The following is a 19752-nucleotide window of genomic DNA, read 5'->3' on the forward strand; positions in this document are numbered from 1 at the left end:
AGACAGCCCTCAGCAAGGCTGTGGACCCCAACAGGGAGCTGCAGACCCCCCAGCAGGGCTCTGACCCCCCATGCACGGCCATGAATCCCGTTGGCCTTCCCGAAAAGACTGTTACTGCCACTAGATGGCAAGCTGAGCCCAGCATCCCCGCGCAGGCGACCACCCCTGGCAGAAAAACCCAACCTTGGGGGAACAACCCTCATCCCCCTGCTTTGCTTCGCTGCCGCCCCCCCGGGACACCCCTCAGCCCTGTATCTCTGCCTGGAGAACCACCCACCGGGCCACATCTCCTCCCATCACGGAGCAAAGACGCTGAGCGTTTGGAAAGCCTGGGGGTTTCAGCTTTTTCACACCCATTCAAGAAGAGAAGCAGCCTGGCTCACACCCACGCCAAGGACCTTCAGCATCTCTTCTTAAAGGTGGAGGGATCTTTTGCAGCATCACTCAGCTTTGTGGATATTCCCTCCCCACCATGGACCACTCTGATTACTGCAGAACTAATGTGACCAGGAGCAGAGTCCGTTGTGCTGAGCACATTTATCTGAGCAAGGTAAAACTCAGGAGATAGGAAACTCGTTTGCAAGGGTTGATGAGCGTGGCGAGATATACAGCCACAGAGCCCGGGAGATGGATGGAGCTGAGGGAGCCCAGAGCAGCTGTGCCTGAAGCATGTTTATAAATCTCAGCCCGTATGCCCTGTTGTGCTGTGCCAGCAGCCAGCTGCAGGCCTCGAGGGGATAATATATGGAGCAGAGGTCCAACACATGGGTCTCCTTCAGAAAGAGAAATTAAATGCAGGTCTTCTCTTCCTCCTCCTCCTGGAAAATGTTGGGTGCTCCGGTGGGAGCAGGTCATGGGAAGACACAGTGCTGGCACACGGCTAAGAGCTACAGCTAGCTCATCCTGGTGAGCAGGAGAGGCTGGGTCCTGCCTCCAGAGGAAGGTGCTGGGGACCTGCCTTAACACGGACACGGCCAGGACACGATGCTGGAGACGACACGGGGTAGAAACAAGCAGTGAAACCAACTGCTGGGAGCCCACAGCCCCACACAGGGAGAGATCGGTGGGAAAGAAGGGGATGCTGATCCCAGGCATCCGAAGGAGGGCACGCGGAGGGGGGTCTTCTACCTCCATTCCTCCGAATGCAGCTTTTTCAGGCAGGCAGGAGCCTGTCCCCACCTCCCTTAAAACACAGGGAAGCTGCCAGCCCACCCAAACCCACCATCCCCAGGACACCTCGGCAGAGCTGCTGCAGGATGCTCTCAGGAGCTGCAGAAGGACCAAGCAGCTGCTGGGGGACCAGCAGCCCTAACCCAGACCCCGTCCCTCGCAGCAGCTCCCTCTGCCCTCCCTGTCGCACAGCCAGCGCCGGTTCAATCCCTCTTTGAAGCTGGCAAAGACCGTGTGCACCACTGGAAGTTAATTGCACGACAAGCCACCAGAGTCTCTTGTGCCTCCCGGGGCCAGTGTGTGATATTAGAAAGGACGTGCTGGCATTTTTTTTTTCTCCCCACCACCACGATCACAGGAGAGAGATGAAAGAGGAAGGGGAGAAGCAAGCCAGCACACAGCCGTCCCTCCCTTCCCTGTTGGAGCATCAACCCTCCAACACACACCAGCCTATATTTAACCCGCTGCAACCAATCATACCAAATCCCCTCCTAATCCTCCAACAATAACCCAGGACAATTTAAACCCCGGGGATAGATCCTAAGCAGCTTTTTTCACCCGCCGTGTCCCCCTCCCACGGCAGGATGACGAGCAGGCACGGGCAGGGCAAGGGCAGGCAGCGAGGAGGCAATGCCCTCACGTCCCCGAGGCAGGAGATGCTCACGCACAAAGAGCTGGCAGCGATGCTCTTGCAGGAGGAATCCCACTCGGGTAACTCCAGTCCCACCTGGTTTCATTTTTCACCTTTGAAGTTTTTAAGCAATCAATACCACCCGAATCTGGGTGCAAACCGCTCAGCATCCCAGCCACCAAGTGTTCACGCCACCGCAGAGTCGTACCCCAGCAGGAAAAATTAACGGTGGGTTGACAGTGCCAGATTGCCGTCTAGGAAGGCAACGTACAAGATAATCCTGTAAAAACGGATAAAGAGATGACGGGAGCAGGGGGATGCCAAAAGACACCACCTGGTTCTTGTAGGGGCCCTGCATGGGTGCTCTGTAGCAGCAGAGCTGAGGTTCAGTGGGTGCACCCAGCTGGTGGGGATGTGGGATGGACACGGACAACACTGCATGGAGTCCTCCATCCCAACACAGCCCGAAATTAGACCAGACGAAGCCTTTCTGATGGATAGTCCCTGATGGGGCACAGCAATTCCACGTCTGCTTGCAGACCAGGGCTGTAGGCACCAGAAGCCATCACACTGGGGAGAAACACGCCCCAGGTCCCTAAAGGCATGAAGCCCCCAAGTCCAACCAAGAACATCTCCAAACCCTACCGAGAAACCAGCGTGCCAGCCACCATGGTGAGCAGGGATGCTCTCAGACCCATGCATGACCACTTCACTGCAGGGCTCAACATCACCCAAACATGATGCTACTGAGCTGCCTCCAGCAAAGCCAGGCCCTCAAGCATTGTCGGGACTGCTAGAGTGCTTGGAGGAGCATCCCCAGCCTGTGGGGAGCAAGGAGATGTTGCCTTAGCGGCTGTCCTCTCCAACTGCAGAGCTCTGCTAGCCTTCCACTAACTTTGGGGTGCAGGGGACCTCTGCAAGGCAATGGGACAACAGCTGATGGCATTTCCCACCCCAGGAAGAGGTAGTTTGCCTGCAGGCCTGTAGATCACCTCAGATTCAAGGTTGGTGTAACCCCACATCCCAGCCAGTTTGCACTGGTCCTGCTCCAGGGCACCATCACACCTCCAGCACCTGGAGGCCTTCAGGGTCCTTCTTCCATGAATTCCTCCTCCAGCTGCATGACATTTGGGGTGCTCTGGCTTTGGGATGCCCCTCTTTCCATTAATTCCTCCTCCAGCTGCATCACCTTCTGGGAGGTCCCAGCTTTCACATGCATCTCTGCTCATGAATTGCTCCTCCAGCTACACCACCTTCAAGATGCCCCTTCTTCAAATCATTTCCCCTCCAGCTGCATTGCTTTTGGGATGCTCCAGCTTTGCCATAAGCCCTGCTCTTGTGGAGGAAGCCTGGCCTTTAGAACACAACACCCAAAGCTGTTGCATGGCTGTTGTGCAACAGCTTTGGCTGCTGCTGCCAGGAGAGCAGAGGACACCACAGGGCAGGGGAGGGCCAGCACAAGGGCCACCTCACCCAGCAAGGAGAGAGCACTCAGCAATCACCATCACAGGAAAAACCAAAGCGACTTGGGGAAAATTAATTTAATTTATTGCCAATCAAATCAGAGTAGGATAATGAGAAATAAAAAGAAAGCTATAAACACCTTCCCCTCACACCACACCCACCCTGCTTCTTCCCAGGCTCAACTTCACTCCTGATTTCTCCATCTCTGTCCCTCAGCAGTGCAGGGGGATGGGAAAGGGGGGTTGTGGTGAGTTCATCACACATTGTCTCTGCTGCTTCTTCCCCCTCACACTCTTCCCCTGCTCCAGTGTGGAGTCCCACCCACAGGAGACCATCCTCCATTAACAGCTCCAACGTGGGTCCTTACCCCGGGCTGCAGGTCTTCATGAACTGCTCCCGTGTGGGTCCTCTCCATGGGGTGCACTCCTTCAGGCACAGGCTGCTCCAGCGTGGGTCCCCCATGGGGCCACAGGACCTGCCAGAAAACCTGCTCCAGCGTGGGCTCCTCTCTCCATGGGGTCACAGGTCCTGCCAGCAGCCTGCTCCAGCGTGGGCTCCTCTCTCCATGGGGTCACGGGTCCTGCCAGGAGCCTGCTCCAGCGTGGGGTCATCCACAGGGCACCTCCCCCTGCTCTGGTGTGGGGTCCTCCCTGGCCTGCAGGTGCAGATCTGCTCCCCCGTGGACCTCCCTGGGCTGCAGGGGCACAGCCTGCCTCACCACGGTCTTCACCACGGGCTGCAGGGGAACCTCTGCTCCCATGCCTGGAGCACATCCTCCCCCTGCTTCTTCACTGACCTTGGTGTCTGCAGAGTTGTTTCTCTCACGTATCCTCACTCCTCTGTTCAGCTGCAGTCGCGCAGGTTTTTTCCCCTCTTAAACTTGTTATCACAGAGGCACTACCAGCGTTGCTGATGGGCTCAGCCTTGGCTAGTGGTGGGTTCATCTTGGAGCAGCTCTGTTGGACATGGGGGCAGCTTCTGCTGTCTTCTCACAGAGAAGCCTCCTCTACCAAAACCTTGCCATGCAAACCCAGCAGGGTCAGAGGGAGATAGGGTCATTCCGTTAAACCACGCAGGGATGGATGACTGTCCCCGGCCAAGGGACAGGAGGGCTACGAGAGAGGCCTCAGATGCTGGAGCACGGAAAAAGCAGCAGGAAAACCTTCAGCTTGGGTCACAGCACAGGACAAGGAGCCAGCCAGGGTGTGTCTGTGGGTCTCAGCGACCAAAGTGTCTGTGGGAAGTCACACCACTTGTCGCTGGTCCCATGGGATGGGCATTTAGTTCAGCAGGACCTGCTGAACACACAAAAACCCGCTGCCACGCTCCTGCCCAAACCCCGCAGCAAGTGTCCACCTTTGGTAACAGTGATGATGTGACTGTGAGCAAGGTCCTGACATCATCCTGCAAGAGGACGGCCCATCCCACTGCAACCCACACTGGCCAGCACCTGCGTGGGACTGGGGGCCACAGCTCCCTCTCCATGGCCTGAAGATGTCTCCAGGATTTTAGGGACCTTGGTGCCTCTCAAGGCTTGGCAGGGCGGGCAGAGCACAGTTCCAGCACCAAGCCCCCGGAGCCACCTGCAAACAGCCCAGACCTCCATCCTCATGTTCCCTGGAGAAGGGAGGCAGAGGAATCAAAACCAATTTAGCTCCCAGGAAAGCGTGGCAGAGCAGCTTGCAGCTTGAGAGCCTCCTTGTAAACAAGTCCTTTAATCCAGCGCTCAGCAGCTAAAGCAGAGCCCCAGCTGGTATTACCTGGGGCAGCTACAGACATGCCTTAGGGAGATGGACGTGAACAATAGTCCTGTTTGGAGCAGAATATTGCTTACCTACTGATAAAATACTCCGTACAAAGCTGACAGATGCTTTGAGAGCAGTAAGCAATGCATTAGCTCTCCTCCAGGTCCCCGCACTAAGCCAGCAGACATTAGACATGAAGTGGTGGCACTGGGGGAGCACCAGGAACGACGCACAATAAAACTTTGCTTCTCAACAGCAACACACAAGCAGCCATTGTGCTCGGGGGGTTTGCAGCCATTGGTGAAACAAATGGATGGGGAGGCTGCAAACACCAGCAGCCCAAAACACCTGCGACCCTCGTGGCACCAGAGACGAGATGCCCCGTCACCGAGTGGTGCCACATGATGCTCCCACCCAGAGCAAGCGGCTGGATTGCTGAAGATGAGAGCGGTCACAGCCACGTTGTCACAGCCTTAGAGGTTTCAGAGGAGCACATTGAGCCCGCACATCAGTTCAGCAACCTTGGAGGGGATTTACAACCCTTCATTACTTTGGGAAATGCCATTAAAGCAAACGAGAAATCCATATTCCCGCTCCTCACCCTTGCTGCATCAGCCTTAAAAACTCACCTCCTGTTTCTGGGTTCAAGTACACACAGCTAAGATGACTGGAGTGTAATTATAGGGATGGTGTAGCCCCGCTCTGAAGCCCCAAAGCCCACCCATAGGCAGTGCAATCTTGGCACATCCCCCTTTTAAAACATCCCCAGAGTCAAAAAGGCTGTTGGTAATGGCAAGGCAGCATGTTCAACATGCAAAACCATCAAATTTGGGGTCAGGCTTCCTCACGGTTACAGTAAAACCCTTCAGTCTTTGTCCTCACCTTCCAATCCTTCCCCATCCTCTCCCAATTTATTGCCTCTCTCCTGCTCCAAGCAAGGACACATCCACGCTGGCATCTGCAGACCCTGAGGACACTCACGCTCCATCACACCCCCAAGAGATGTTTACAAAAGTCCGATCCAAGCACCCAGAGTGTGCAAAGCTTGGCCATGGGCAACCTGCCGCCGCCATCCCAGCACAGAGCTGGAGGAAGGGACGCGGAGAAAGTTTGCTGCCATATTCTTGGTGCTGCCACACCACGATCCTCGTTGCTTGGAGGTTTTGCACATCAGATGCCAGCTTGTTCTGGCTGTGACCAGCACTGGTGTGGTGCTGGGACCCAGTCTGCTGGCTGCAAGCAGAGGTGAGGAGGTGACGTGCTCCAAGCTAGGTGATACCAGCTCCACTGAGGCGGGGTCAAGGATACCCAGCAGATAACAAGGCAGCGAACAAGAGCGATGCTTTCCAGTGTAATTAGATCAGTTAATAGTTCCTGCAGATCAAAATCACACCTAACAGAATTATGGGAACTGCCAAGACAGCTGCTCCCCACCAAAGGCGTTTCAATAAAACACATCCCTGCACAAGATGGGCTCGGCAAAGGGACGGCGTCACCAACACGGCCACAGGAGAGCGTGTACGACCAGTGCCCACCACCAGCAAGACCAGACCTCAGCCCAACACCAGCCTGGAGCAGCAGCGGAGCAGACGGACCAAAAGCCCGGAGCCAGATGTTTGGAGTCCACCAGGATGCCTTTGGCAGTGACCATGGTCTTGCAGCAGGTTTTCTAGTGCGGGGAGAGGACAAAGCTAGTGTTCAAGGCAAGAGGGACATTGTGGGGCGCCTCGAAGTTTCGTGCTCCCATCTCAGATGGGTCAGCTCCGGCTTGTCCTTCCGAGGTCACTCCAGCATTGCTGGACTTTGGCGTTGGGAGCCTTTCTCCCTGATTTTGCAGCCCCACAGCCAACCCAAAAGCCATTTTCTACAAAAAAGGAGCTCTGGTCGAAGAACCACATTGCCTTCCTCTACTCAACCCCTTCCAGAGGCATTCGAGGCAGACAGGCATCTCCAACAAGCCATGGGCTTCTTTAGGTTGAACAAGATGGTAAATAGCAACTGCCTGAGCCCAAATACACTTTTGCCGGCGTGTGCAGAGCAACACAGATGCCCTTGGCTCAGGGGCACAGGCCATTACCGTGCAGTTGGCAGAAGAGCAACTTGCAAAAAGGTCCACATCGGAGCAATGACTATGGGAGTCTAAGGGGTACATCCGACACAAATCCAATTTTCAAGAAGGTACCACGATGTCGAGAAGAGATGCCTGTCTCCTGAGAGGCTCGGTGGGAACCACTCACAATGCTGGCTGGTGGCAGGGGGCTCGCAGACACCCTGAAGTGCCCACAGCATCCCACTCAGGGAACTGGGACATAAGTGGGAGCAACCATAATTCTGCACCTCCCCATGCCAACTGCTCCCAGAGATTCAGGGATGACACCCCTGGGAAGAAAGCAGCTGCTGCAGTTGAGCCAGCAAGCTCCTCTCCACCACTGGAGAGAAAGCTTGATGCAAGCCAAAAGCTGCTCCTACTGCCCTGGGGTCTCTCTGAGTGGTCCCGAGAGGCTGCAGCATCACAAGGAGCAGGGGAAGAGATGTATTCCTCTGGGTGAGGGTGCCGAGATCCCTCTGGAGATCCTGGGGATAGCCTCCAGGCACACAGTCTGAAAGCACCTCATTCCGCTTTGCAGACATGCCCTTGGTGGAGCTTTCTCCACCATATCCTTCGGGCAAGGGGATACATTTCACAAGCTCCAGCTTTGGACAGCCAGGTCCAGCATCTCCTCCAGCATTGCCCTTGACTCTCACCATTAACAACAGGAAGGCAGGAGAGAGATGCCAGGCAGGAAATAGGGATGGTTTCACCCTGACCTTCCACTCGAGGACGAGAGATGCCACTACAACAGCAGCCAGCACACGCAGCAGACCAGAAGCAACCAAAGGTAACGGCAGGGCTTGTCTTCTGCTGGGCTGGCCGTAAAAGTCATTGCTCCCGACAGCGGCAACCAAGCAGCAGCCGGTGGAGAAGGATCTTTGCACGAGTTCATTGAATTACTGCAGACTAAAAATAGCCAGGCTGTGGGAAATGGTAGGGTGCCTCCGAGGCAGGCTTCAAAACGGTGGCTGTGGAAGTGAGGGGTAATGCAGACGGACAGGCAGATGGGCTGCAGAGCTTCACGGTGGGGTGAGGAGCAGGAGAAAAGGGAGGGGAAACCAGAAACTCCTCCCACATCACTGCCTCAACCGGGAATTGGGCAGGGGGAGGATGTTTTTGCGCTCTCTGCCTCTGGGATGCTCTGTTCATTCCTCCTCGTGCAGCCACGTGGGCTCCTCTGCCCACCATGAGCCTCTTCTCCTCATTTCCACACAAGAAACCAACCCTACAAGGTCCGAGCTCTCATCAGCTTTGCTGCTGCCCATGGGGGTCTCTAGCAGTCCTGGGATTTTCAGCAAACTCTGCAGCTCTGGGGTTTTTGGGCTGAGGGAAATCACACCAAAACGGCACACTGGTAGGGATAGGGAGGTGGTGGGGGTCTTAGCGTGCAGCCCAAGAAGTGAGGGGTGCTGATGTTCCTCTGCACTGCTGCATGTTCCAGCACTCAGCCTGGCCGTGCCTCAGTTTCCCTAGCTGAAGGTATTACATCTTGAGAAGTGATCAGGCTCTCTGCAGACACCAAACAAGCAGTGCCAGTGTGCTGGCAGCTCAGCAGAAGACCTTCCACAGGTTTCCTCTGAGCAGATCCCCCCTGAAGATCCCCCAGCCCTGGGGTGTGCAGAGCAGGGCTCCTAACACTCCTGCTTTGTGTTTCCTTGTCCCCACCTGCAAGCCTAGCTTGAAGGAGAGGATACTCAGGCCCGATTTTACAACATCTCCTGCCTTGGAGCAGCAGAAAAAAAAATGCTTTTCCTCTCTGTACCTGCACGTGCTGCTCTGTGTCCCTGGAAAAGATCTGTCTGCCTCAATCCAGGTAAGTTTTTCCATACAGAACAGACGGTGAAGCAGAGGGCAGAGGAGTGTGGAGGTCCCCATCCCAGGCTAGTACATCCCAGTCTCCTCCAGCACAGTCCATGCACTCCTCTCTTCCCAAACAGCTCAGGTCACGACGCTTTTCCCAACGGCAACAATTTCAGTGCTCACCACCTCCACATCAGGGTCATCACAGCACTCAGTCCTGCAGCAACCACAGTTTCAAAACCAGTTTCCCAGTAGGGAGAGGAAAGGCAAACTTGGCCCATTCCCATCTTCCCAAAGCATGGGGCGAGAAGGGAACCCTCCTGGTAGCAGCTCATGGGAATGCAGGTTTCAGCCCAAGCTTCTATCGGAGACAACGACGACAGTCGCAGTGAGGAGTGGCCCAGGGATAAAGGCGAACAGCTTCATTCTCTGCACACGACGGCGATGGAAGAGCAGGAACGGATGGTCCAAAAGGAGCTCCTGGGTACCCAGCGGAGATGAACCATGAACTGGCCTCCACCACCGCTGCTCCTTCTCACCTTTGTGCTTCTGGGCTCTGTTTCTGTTTCCAGACCCCAGCTGAAGCCAGACACAAATATTAGGAGCTCACCCCAAGCCTCCCGAAGCAGAAACCTCCAGCATCCCAACAAGGCTGGAGGGAAGGCCAGGTTCCAGCACTCACCATGGTCCACTGAGCCACCTATTCATCCCTGCATTACTTGGCAGAGCCCCAACAGCAACGAAAACCCATCAAAGGACCTGGGAAAGCTAACCAAGCTGTGCACAGATGAGACGAGCTCCAGCAGAAAAAAAAGATTCGATTGGCTTGGCAAGAGAGACGAGAGCCTGATCTCCCGCCGAGTCGATTTTGAAAGCTCCGCTGGGGTTTTTTAATCCAGCAGGAGATTTCTGCCGCCTCCCAGGGTTTGAGCGTTTTTGTGACAGACCTGCGGGTTGCCAAGCAGAAACGAAGTCAACTCCATCAAGTTCCCATGCAGGCTGGCACGGCCTTTCCTCTGGCACCTCCAGAAAAAGTTAGCTCTTGCAGAAAGGCAGAGAAATGGCAGCTTAGATTTTCACCCACTGTCTGGGCAAGGGGATACCACAATGCACCGGGCTGATGCAAGTTTCGGCCCATTACTCCCTTTGCTGGACAGATTAAGGGCTGCTCCCACACAGCTCCTCTGTCCTGACCACCCAGATGGTGGGGGGAAAGCCCAGCAGGTGCCAACAAGCAACACAGCAGGGACATGGGAAGGAAGGAATTGCTCCAAAATGACATTGCAGGAGAGCAAAAAGCTCTCTGGTGACACTTACCGTCCTCTGTTTCTTGCCAGACAATGCCCTCCAGGTTCACGCTGGTCCCAGGCTCGCAGGGGCCCAGGCACTCGGGCTCAGTGGCCAGGGCCACGTCGCAGGTGTTCACTCCCACCGAACGGGTGCGTACCATGATCTGCTCACAAGGCGACGAGATGTCGTTGTTGACAACGGGGACAAGGAGGTGCAATGGCAACACAGCAGGCGTAGAGACTGGAGACTCCATCTGTGGGGAAGGAGAAACATGCCGGTCACCGTCGGGAATAAGGAAGGAGAGCAAGTATCAACAGGCATCTACGTTCCTGGAGAACCTCAATCCCAAGGCTGACACCTTCTCAGTGCCTGTGCCAGCAGGCAGTTCGAGTCCCACACCCCATCAGAGGACAAGGATCTCGCAGATCTCTCCCACCCTGGCGTGCCCATACCCACGTAACCCTGAAGAGCCAGCACTTTGTAGTCATATAGATCACACCCAAAAGTCTCTCCACAGGAGACATCTGCTCTCCTGCTTGAAAGAGTTTGTGCCAAGTTCCTTCCCCGACGGCTTTTGCAGGTGTAATCATCCCCAGTGAGGATGCCTTTTGGCTATTGCTCAGATGTTAACGAAGTCAATGACTTTGGACCTGATGGCTCATTAGAAGAAAAAAAAAAATTACAGGCTTCTGCTCAACAGGCAGGACAGGACAAACAAGCAGCGGTCTCCCTCCAGCACCCATAAAAACCAACATCCTCCTCCTCCCAAATCTACACTGTGACCACCTGAAGACGCAGGCATTCAGATCAGGTCCCTCTTCCCTGTGCAAGTATCCACTTCAGAGCCTGATCTGGCTGATGGCTGAGCCAACTGCACCAGCCATCGTGCTCTCCTTGCGTGTGGAAACCACATCTCACAGCCAGAGCCAGGCTTGGAAAGCCAACAAGCCAACACGCCAAGTGAAACCGCGGCCAAGTCACCCTGCTGCTGACAAGCCAAGGTCCTTGGCCGCTCTGCCACGCTAGCAGATTACAGCAGTGTTAGAAGGATGGCTGACGGGCTCATTTTGCTGCTGGGAAGGGTAGGGTGGAGACCTCCCTGTCCTTCAGGGTTCATCAGCCAAGCCAGCTGCAGTCATCCCCTCGCCTTGGCTCACAAGGAGTTGCAGTAGTTTTGGGGCCAGCTGCTCATCCTCTGTTCAGACCTCCTCTCTTTAAGGTTTATAATCTTGATAAGATACTGAGCAACCTCAAAAGAGAAGCAGACTGAGGAAACTAATGAAATCATCAGTGAGCGCTGAGCTGGGTTTCGGTTTCAAGCAGGAGAAGATCCCTCTAGAGCATTCAGCACTACACTGAAAGAAGTCCTTCTGAGCCTCTGCTGAGGAGAGATGATCATAACCCTGGAGAGGCCAAGTTTGCTGGTCACCAAGAGTGGACATAAGACACCAGCCTGAGACCACTTCCAACCCCACTGCTCACTCTCCTCGGCCAATACTGCTGACAGCCACCAAACGGTCAGACTCCCACCCTGAACTACCATCCTGGTCCTGACCAGCTGCCAAAATTATCTGCTCCCTCTCTTGCCCACGTGCAAAATAAATAACTCCAGCAGAAGCTTGCATGTCCAACCTCACCTGCCCCATGCAATACGGTGCCCACAACCACAGCAAGTGGCTGAAGCATCCCATCTCCCCATCAACTCGTGACTCCACAAAGCCTCTCCACATCCTCAGTGACACAAACACCATCCACAAGTGGAGAAGGTCCAAGAGGCAAATCTCTAGGCAGAAGAGCAAAGAGAAGGACATCATATTCACCCTGCAGCTTCTGCCTGCTCCCACAGGGGTGGCTGCAAGCAGAGAACATGAACATGACCCCCTGTGGAAAAGAGATCTTCTGGCTCTGCCAGGGCAAGGGGAACTGCTCTTCCAGCAGGAGAACACAAAGCACGTGCTGCCTGTGTGCCTGCAGCCCTCTCCTTGTCCCCCTGCATTCGTCCTCTTTCTGGACAGCTCATCAGAGCACATCCACCCCACTGAGCACTAAAGATGGCTTGGAGGTCTCGAGCAGCAGTGGCTGAAGCACAAGGTCGCCTTTGCTGGCAGCACAAGTGCTCCACAGCTCTTTTCCCCAGGCACCGCCTCCAACCTCCCACCAGCAGGATCAGCATTCCCCCAGTGCCCATCCCCAGCTCTCCACTGCCACCCGCCTCCAAGGCTGCCCCACGGCCACATCCCATGGGATTTGAGAACGATGGGTTTGGCATTAAAAAACCCTGCAAGCCTGTCAGAGAGGAGGGCTGTACTCCTGCAGACAAATCACCCCCCCCAAAACACAGCAACATCATCCTGCGCATCTCAGCGGATCCAGGGCAAGAAAGATGCTCAAAGGAAGCATGAGGCTCCTTTGAAGGGCTCAAGAAAACAAACCGCTCCTCAACGCCACGTTTTGCAAACCAAAAGCAAGTCTCCAGCAGTGAAACAGCCAGAGAGGAACGAGGCAGGGCTGCCTGACTTTGGTGAGCAGCAGCAAAAGCCCAGGCAGTGACGGGGAGCACTTGCCCCCATCGCCCCGGGAGCAGCGGCTGCGTGTGCATGCCGAAGAACCTGTGGGTTTTGAAACCGTTCAGCTTCCCTCCACTTTGCGACAGAAACCACAGTGCAGCACAAGAGCGTTTAATTACAGTTCCAGCTCCGCTAATTATCGCCCGGTCACATTCGTAATCTGCATTATGCCACGGTGCATAATAAGCAGCTCGCTGAGATCTCTCTAATAAGCGAGGCGGCTTGATGGGATTTCATATTTCACCCTGCACTGGAACAAGCAGAGCCTCGTTTAGCAACCGTGGGGAGACAAGGCGTCTCTCCTGCTCCCCTGCCCAAAGCTCAAGAGCAAAATAAAAAGGCCCAGGGTGGCTCTCCAAGGGTGAGGGCAAGAACAGAGCTGCCTCACCAGCACACATCCGAAAAAAGCTGAAAGCCACGCCGGGGAAGAGACAGATAGATCAATCCCTGAATTCATCCCCCCCTGCCTGGGTCTTATCTCCCGGTGCCACAGCTTTTCATCCTGCTTTATCGAGCAAGGTCAGGAGATTCACCCGCTGGTGGCTGCAGGACGGCTGGGGGGAGCCGAGGCAGCCCTGGGTACCGCAGGGCGGCTCTGCCGGCCACGCTCACCCACAGCAGGCACCCAGCTCCCTCCACCAGGCCAGAAGCCAGGGGAGATGCTGGCACTGGGGCCGCTGGGCAGCACTCACACCCTCAAGCAGCAGCTTTCGCATCTCCTCCAGCTAGCAAGGCTGAGCAAGCGGAGATCTCCAGCTCCCCAAAGCAAGCCCTGCACCCTCCTGGCTTCCAGCTCCAACCCACGTCACCCCCCCGAGCAAATCACTTAACGCTTCTGGGCCCTAAATCCCCTTTGCAGAAAGAAAATTTGTTTCTCCTTCCTGGCCCGGTAGGCTCTAAGATTAAATGCTGGCAAGTGCAAACGCAGCTGCTACATGCTCGCTGCTGGAGGGAGCTTGTTATGTCTCCAGCAACCCCTCTGCAAGAGTTACATGGGGTGAAGCTTCCCTGTACCAGCGCTGGCCATCCACATCCGCCCGCCGCTGCCTCCCCTAATGAAAGCCCTTTGTGTTTCTCGCGGAGGCTTTCCCATCACGAGGAACGTGCTTTCACCACCGCCGAGGACAGAAGTGGAACGGAGCCAAGCCCAGGCGGCGGCGGCCAGCACAAGCGCTGCTCGATGGGGAAAAAGCAAATCCACCGAGAGTCCGGGGCGATGCCGACGGCGCCAGGCGATGCCGGTCCTGGGGAAAGGGCTCCAGGGGGGGATTACTAAAACCTACCCCCCGTCATAGCCCTCACTCGAAGGTGGGATGGGGTCCCACGTAAAGGGAAGCACGGCAGCGGGTGCCGACCTGGGGAGATGCACACAAAGCAGCTCCTGCCATCTTAGAGCTTGCCAGCGCGGCTTCGTTAACATCAGTCACCGTTAAAGGGACTTCACAGCAGCAATTAGCTAACAGGAGAAAGAGAAGAGGGCACAACAAACATAAAAACACTACTAATTTTGATGCCGGCCCCTAAAACACCCAGACCACCTACTCATATTTATAAGTATTTTGGTTTTCTGCCAATAACCAAAGTCAACCAGGTAAGAAAAGTGCATTTCTGAGCAATAAAAGCCATCAGGGATGCCAAAAACCCAGAGAAGAGCAACCAGCAGAGATATCTGTGGTGCGTCTGCAAGGACAGAGAGGGTGAGAACAACCACGTGGTGTAGAGCGCCCACAGAGGTACACCCCGTTTGTCAGCAAGGAGCTTGCAGTGGCCAGTGTGAAATAGCTGATACATCTGAGACAGTGCTAGGCTTCCAGTGTATCCCCACCTCAACGAGCTACGCAGTGCAGTGGCCCATTTTTCTCATCTAGAAGGGTCCTTGAACTCCTGCAAACACAGATAAACAACAAAAGCCAAGGAGAGGCCTCATTACTGGTCACAAACTCTTAGCTGCCGTGTGCCAGGGGGCAAAACATGGACCAAAGCTGCTCCATCACAGAAGTATTTCTCAAGGCTGCAGCCAACACTTCCCAAGTCACTGCACGGCTCAGCCCAACGTTTGGGAGCTTTGATGTCGTCACTCCTGTCCTGCTCGGTCACCACATCTTCAACAGCTTTACTTTTTCAGAGTAGGACCTGGGAACATGAGCTTCCAATTCCTTGAAGAGAGACAACCAGGGAGCACATCCATCCAGTTGATGACCATCTTTGGTGGGCATCTCCAAACCTCAGAACCACAGCACCCGCGGTGCCTCTCTCCCACCACTGGTGACCTCAGCAAGGATTTCAAAGAGGAACAGAAGTCTTCTCCAATCTGACCCCCAAAGCTGAGTATGCAGAGCCTGAAGACAAATCCCTTTGTTGGCACCAGTGCCCACCACGCCTACGATTCAATCTTGAATCTACTTGCAAGCATTGCTCAAGAAGCCCCACCAGACTCTCCCAGAGCTCCCAGTCATGTCCCCCAGTGACAACATCCTGATACACTGGAGGTACACCACCCCAGACAGCGTGGAGGAGGCTCCAGAAGACCCCCTCCCCAAGTAGCACAGGTGGCAATGAACCCTGACTGTTTGCTGACTGGATTTGCCTGGACCCCAGCAAGAAAGTAGCCAACAAGAGCTTCCAACGAACACCCACATGCAGGGAAATAATGGTGGCACAAGCATCAGGCCCAAGGATGGAACTGGGAATGTGGTTTGGGGCACCAATCGTGACACTGTTGCCTGTTGCTCTTCCCTCTTGCTAGCTGGAGGCTGAGGTTGCTGACATCAAGATGTGAAAAAAAAATAATAAATGTTTTAGAAGAAAGTTTCCCTTCTCTGGAAAAACGCCAGCTTAAATAAACGATTTCTACGGCCCATGGGAACAGACTCAGGGAGGACACTGAGTTTCTTAGTCGGCAAATGTGAGCCCACAGGACATCAGGGCAGCTGGTCCAAGAAAAAATGATCGTCATTTTCCAAGCCCTCTTTAGCAAGGAGCAGTAAATGCTGCAACGAGGAAGGATTAACGCCTCCACATGCCGCAGAGTGAAGCAGGCTCAGCACTGCGCTCCCCGAATTTGCGCTGCAAAGAGGACAAGTGAGCATGGGACCTTGTGGCCAGTGCCACCACCAGAAGAGCCAGGCAATTTGGATGGGAACTAAGGATTTTTGAGGAGCAGTGGCCCCAATTTCCCTCCTCAGATGATGCAGTTTGTCCTTGGGAGCCAGCAGGTAAAGCCAGCCCCAGGCTGCAGGGAGGGAGATGGTGAGTGCACGCCCAGATGGTCTGGACTGGCTATGCCACCCAGGCCTCTCACCGTCCCCCTGAAACCAAACCAGGAGAGGCCAATTCTCCCCCACGCTCCTTGGCAGTTGTCCCCGCTGCTTCTCGCCGTCTGCTCTCACCCTCCCCAGACACCTGCTTGAGATTCACGGCATCTCCCAGCCACGAGGTTGTTGATGGCACGGTGTGACAAGAAGGTTCTGCCTACAAAAGACTCCCTGCACATCCTCTCCGGGCCGTGCCAAGCACCCACATCCCAGCTCTAAGTTTCAGCTGTCCCCTGCATGAAGGGGCTTTGCCTCCATCCATGCAAACCCCTTCCCTGGCCAGCAAGTTCCCGCACAACAGCACGAGATGGTGGCCAAATGGTCAACACAACACAGCATGCCAGCTGGGGCCGGCGCACAAGTTTTAAACTCAGACTCATCTTTATCTGGCCATTTTGGGGAGGAGCTGGCTGGGGAAGTCTGCTCTGGCTGCACATGAGCAGGCCATAAGAACCAAAGCCTGGACGAGGACTCCTGCACGAGGCTCACAGCCCCACCACCTGCACCACTGGTCACAGTTAAGAGCCCATCTGGTAACGCCAGAGGTACAACCTCCCACTGTGCCAGTGATGAGGGACTGATCCAGACACCCAGGTGTGATCCACAGTCATAGGCGTATCAACCCTGGCCACACTGCTAGAGAAATGCAAATATTACCCAGCACGACCTCCAACGAGCTTTCTCTCACCAGCAGAGAGGGGAGTAAAATCCCTGCTTGAACACAACCAGTCTTATCTCAGTGCTTGCAGCATTTCGAGATCAAGAGGAGGCAGACACCACAGAGGCACAGTCTTGCATATTACCACGTCTTCAATAAAGCCAGGAATAGTATCCAAGACAGACGTGCTGGCACCAAGTCACCTGCTCCAACCACTTACAAGACTATCGGATCTGCACTAGGAAGGGAAAAAAAAAAAGGTGTCTCCGGTAGGAGAGAGGTAGCGAAGAGCAGCGATGAAAGGGGACAGTTGACATGAGCGAGACACATGGGAAAGCAGAAATCCAAGCTGGGATCTCCGTGCATAGGTGCCACCAGTCGATTGAGGACATGATGTTGGGGTCTCAGTTCACCTACTGCCAATATCCCACAGAGCAGCTCGCCTCCTTTATTGAACTAAAATGCGCAGCAGCTTGATTGGTGGTGAAAAGGGGAAAGATCCCATGCGGAACAGCACTAGGGATGTGTCTGGGTCAAGGGAGGGCAGAGACGGCTGGAAACACGGAGCCCGACCACAGACGGCTGCAAGCATCCTTCGCGTTGACCAGCCCAGCCTTTGGCCCCTTCTTCAGCACCACTGCTGCCATGCAGATGCTGCTCCTGGTCAACAGAATCATCCTCACCTCCGGCAGTCCTGTCTTCAGAGCTTTCTTCCTCAGACAGCAAGCAGCTTTGCACTGGGAACCTATGTTTCACATTAAGCCCCCCCATCCCATGCCGACCTTCCTGTCAACATGGCCAACACCACTGATGCGTGTTGACTTCTTACATTGCTGCTCTGCCTCCAGCAGGCCCTGCACTGCCGACACCACTCACATGTCCTTCAAGCCAGGATGCTAAGTGGAAGAACCACCATGGGGCAAAGTCTTCCTTTTATTTATTTTCTTTCCTCCAGACCCACCAAAATAACCACACAACTACACCAAAGCAGCAAAAGGATCCTTCCCCACCACGGGAGTCATAGCAGGCCCATTTCCTGGGGACCTTCTCAACCCCTGGTACAGCCCAGTTCTTCAGTACCTCCCTTCAGAGATGTGTATGTCATCTTCTTTTCGCTTTCTGGGCTGGAGGCCATCATCTGTTCCTCAGGAACTGGCTCCTCAGCAAGGTCCCAGCCCTGCACCCAACCCTCTTGCAGAACACAGCTCTTCAAGCCCCTGAAACCCCTCCCAACTTACAATGTCCATTTACACCAGGCTCTACCAGTTGCCATTCCCCGGCCACTGTCAACCAACCACCCCCACATTCATTTTCTGGTCTGTTCCCAGTAAAAGACGTTCATGTAGGACAACCAGAAGCAAGAGGACTACAGTGACAGTGAGGCAGACATATTTTCTGCTTTGGACCATGTGAAATTCATGCCCAAATCCAAGCGGTGCTCAAATGGCCACCGTTAACACTAGCACTCTTTGACCAGCACATTAGAGCAGGCAAAGGAGCAACATAAAAGGTTTCACGAGCACCTCAGTGCATCAATCTCCCGGAAGGAGGATATAAATCCAGGAGGCCTTTCACGAACCACTTGCCATGATGTGATGCAGCTCCAGCCACTGTTAAAAGCCTGCTGATAACCACTGGCTACATAAAACCCGGCCAAAGGATACGGAGGTTGCAAACATCCAAGCTAGAGACAACTTTAAAACCCAAAACCGCAAAGCAGGCAAGGGAAATCACATTAAAAAGCAGCAACTTTGTGGCAAGTTGCTTTAACCCTGACAACTCCCAGGTGGGCAACAAGACCTACGGGGTCTGACTTGTGCTACAGAGGCACCCTGGCTGGGACCCTGAGCACCAGGGCCACAGGTTCATCCAAGGAATGACCCATCGCCCAAGCAGCTCTAGGACAGAGCTTGGCATCTCCATTTAGGTAGATCAACAGGTCTGCCCTGCCAGTAAGCATGGGTAATCCTGTAACTCCCAGGAGACTATAAAGCAAGCAGTTAATCTAATCTCTGTTTTTAAGGAGAATGATCTTCTAATTGAACTGAAGTTCCTACTGCAAGGATTGCCACGGCTATGCCAGGTACACAGCAGCATGAGCCCTAGACAGCAGGTTCCCACCGCAGTTAGAGGTCCCCACGCAAACACCCTGGCCAGGTCCGTCTCGGAGGATACCCAACTCCTACACCACCTTCAAAGAGGTCAGCAAAACATGGTACTCCCAATATGCTGGGCACTATAAAAGAGCTGAAAACAGGCCCTCTGGAGATGAGGAGAAACCAAGAGTCACCAACAAACCAAGTACCACAAGCCAAGGTAGATGCTTGGTAGGTCAGGGCTGAGCGCAAGAAGGTGGTGCAGCAGCTCTGATGTCAGTTAGAAAATGGCACAACTCCACCTGCCTGGTTCAACCTTTTCTTCATTTTTTTCACCCTGTTTTTCTCCATTTCAATCTTTCAAGTCTAAACCTCTAACACCCGGATGCTGTGGCTGCTGGGCCCCCAGCAATTCACACCAGGGCATGGCCACACAAGTACACACACCTACATGCAACCTTGGAGCATTAATAATTAAATCATTTAATTAACAATGCCCATCCAGGCACAATGTCTTGCACAAATTTCTTATCTTTGGAAAGCTACAGTATATAAGTCAACCAGAGGGGAGACAGCTCAGGATTTACTAACAATTTCAGTATAAAATTAGTCTCTAGTAAATGTAGAAAGGAGATGGATCCAAGACTTGCAGCAAAAATGAGCCAGGCTCAGACGTGCCTCATCTAGGACGGGTTTTTTCTGCTTGCTGGGCACATGGTCCTGGGACCTTTCTCCCCATCCATCCCAGTAGCCAGAGCAACTGCACTGCTAGTGCCCATTCCCAGGTGAGAAGGGACAAAGCCCAGCCCACAAGCCACCGCAACCACTCTGCTGTTGCTGCCGAGCCAAAGGACCCACGATGGACAACACAACTGCGTGAAGATGCAGTTTTATTGCACTGCTAAAAAACCAATTTTTACATCTG

At 54.4% G+C, this 19752-nt stretch overlaps 1 protein-coding gene across 3 annotated transcripts in view; it reads right to left on the bottom strand.

The window, feature by feature from the left end:
* Window positions 1-19752, bottom strand: part of ZNF609 (zinc finger protein 609) — a 73930-nt gene that overhangs the window by 7905 nt on the left and 46273 nt on the right. For all 3 annotated transcript variants that reach the window (XM_074880948.1, XM_074880949.1, XM_074880950.1), the window contains one exon: window positions 10220-10445. In XM_074880948.1, coding sequence (XP_074737049.1) covers window positions 10220-10445 — 226 coding nt within the window. The remainder of the gene's footprint in view (window positions 1-10219; window positions 10446-19752) is intronic.

Source organism: Strix uralensis, chromosome 11 (assembly GCF_047716275.1).
Source record: "Strix uralensis isolate ZFMK-TIS-50842 chromosome 11, bStrUra1, whole genome shotgun sequence".
Lineage (NCBI taxonomy): Eukaryota > Metazoa > Chordata > Aves > Strigiformes > Strigidae > Strix > Strix uralensis.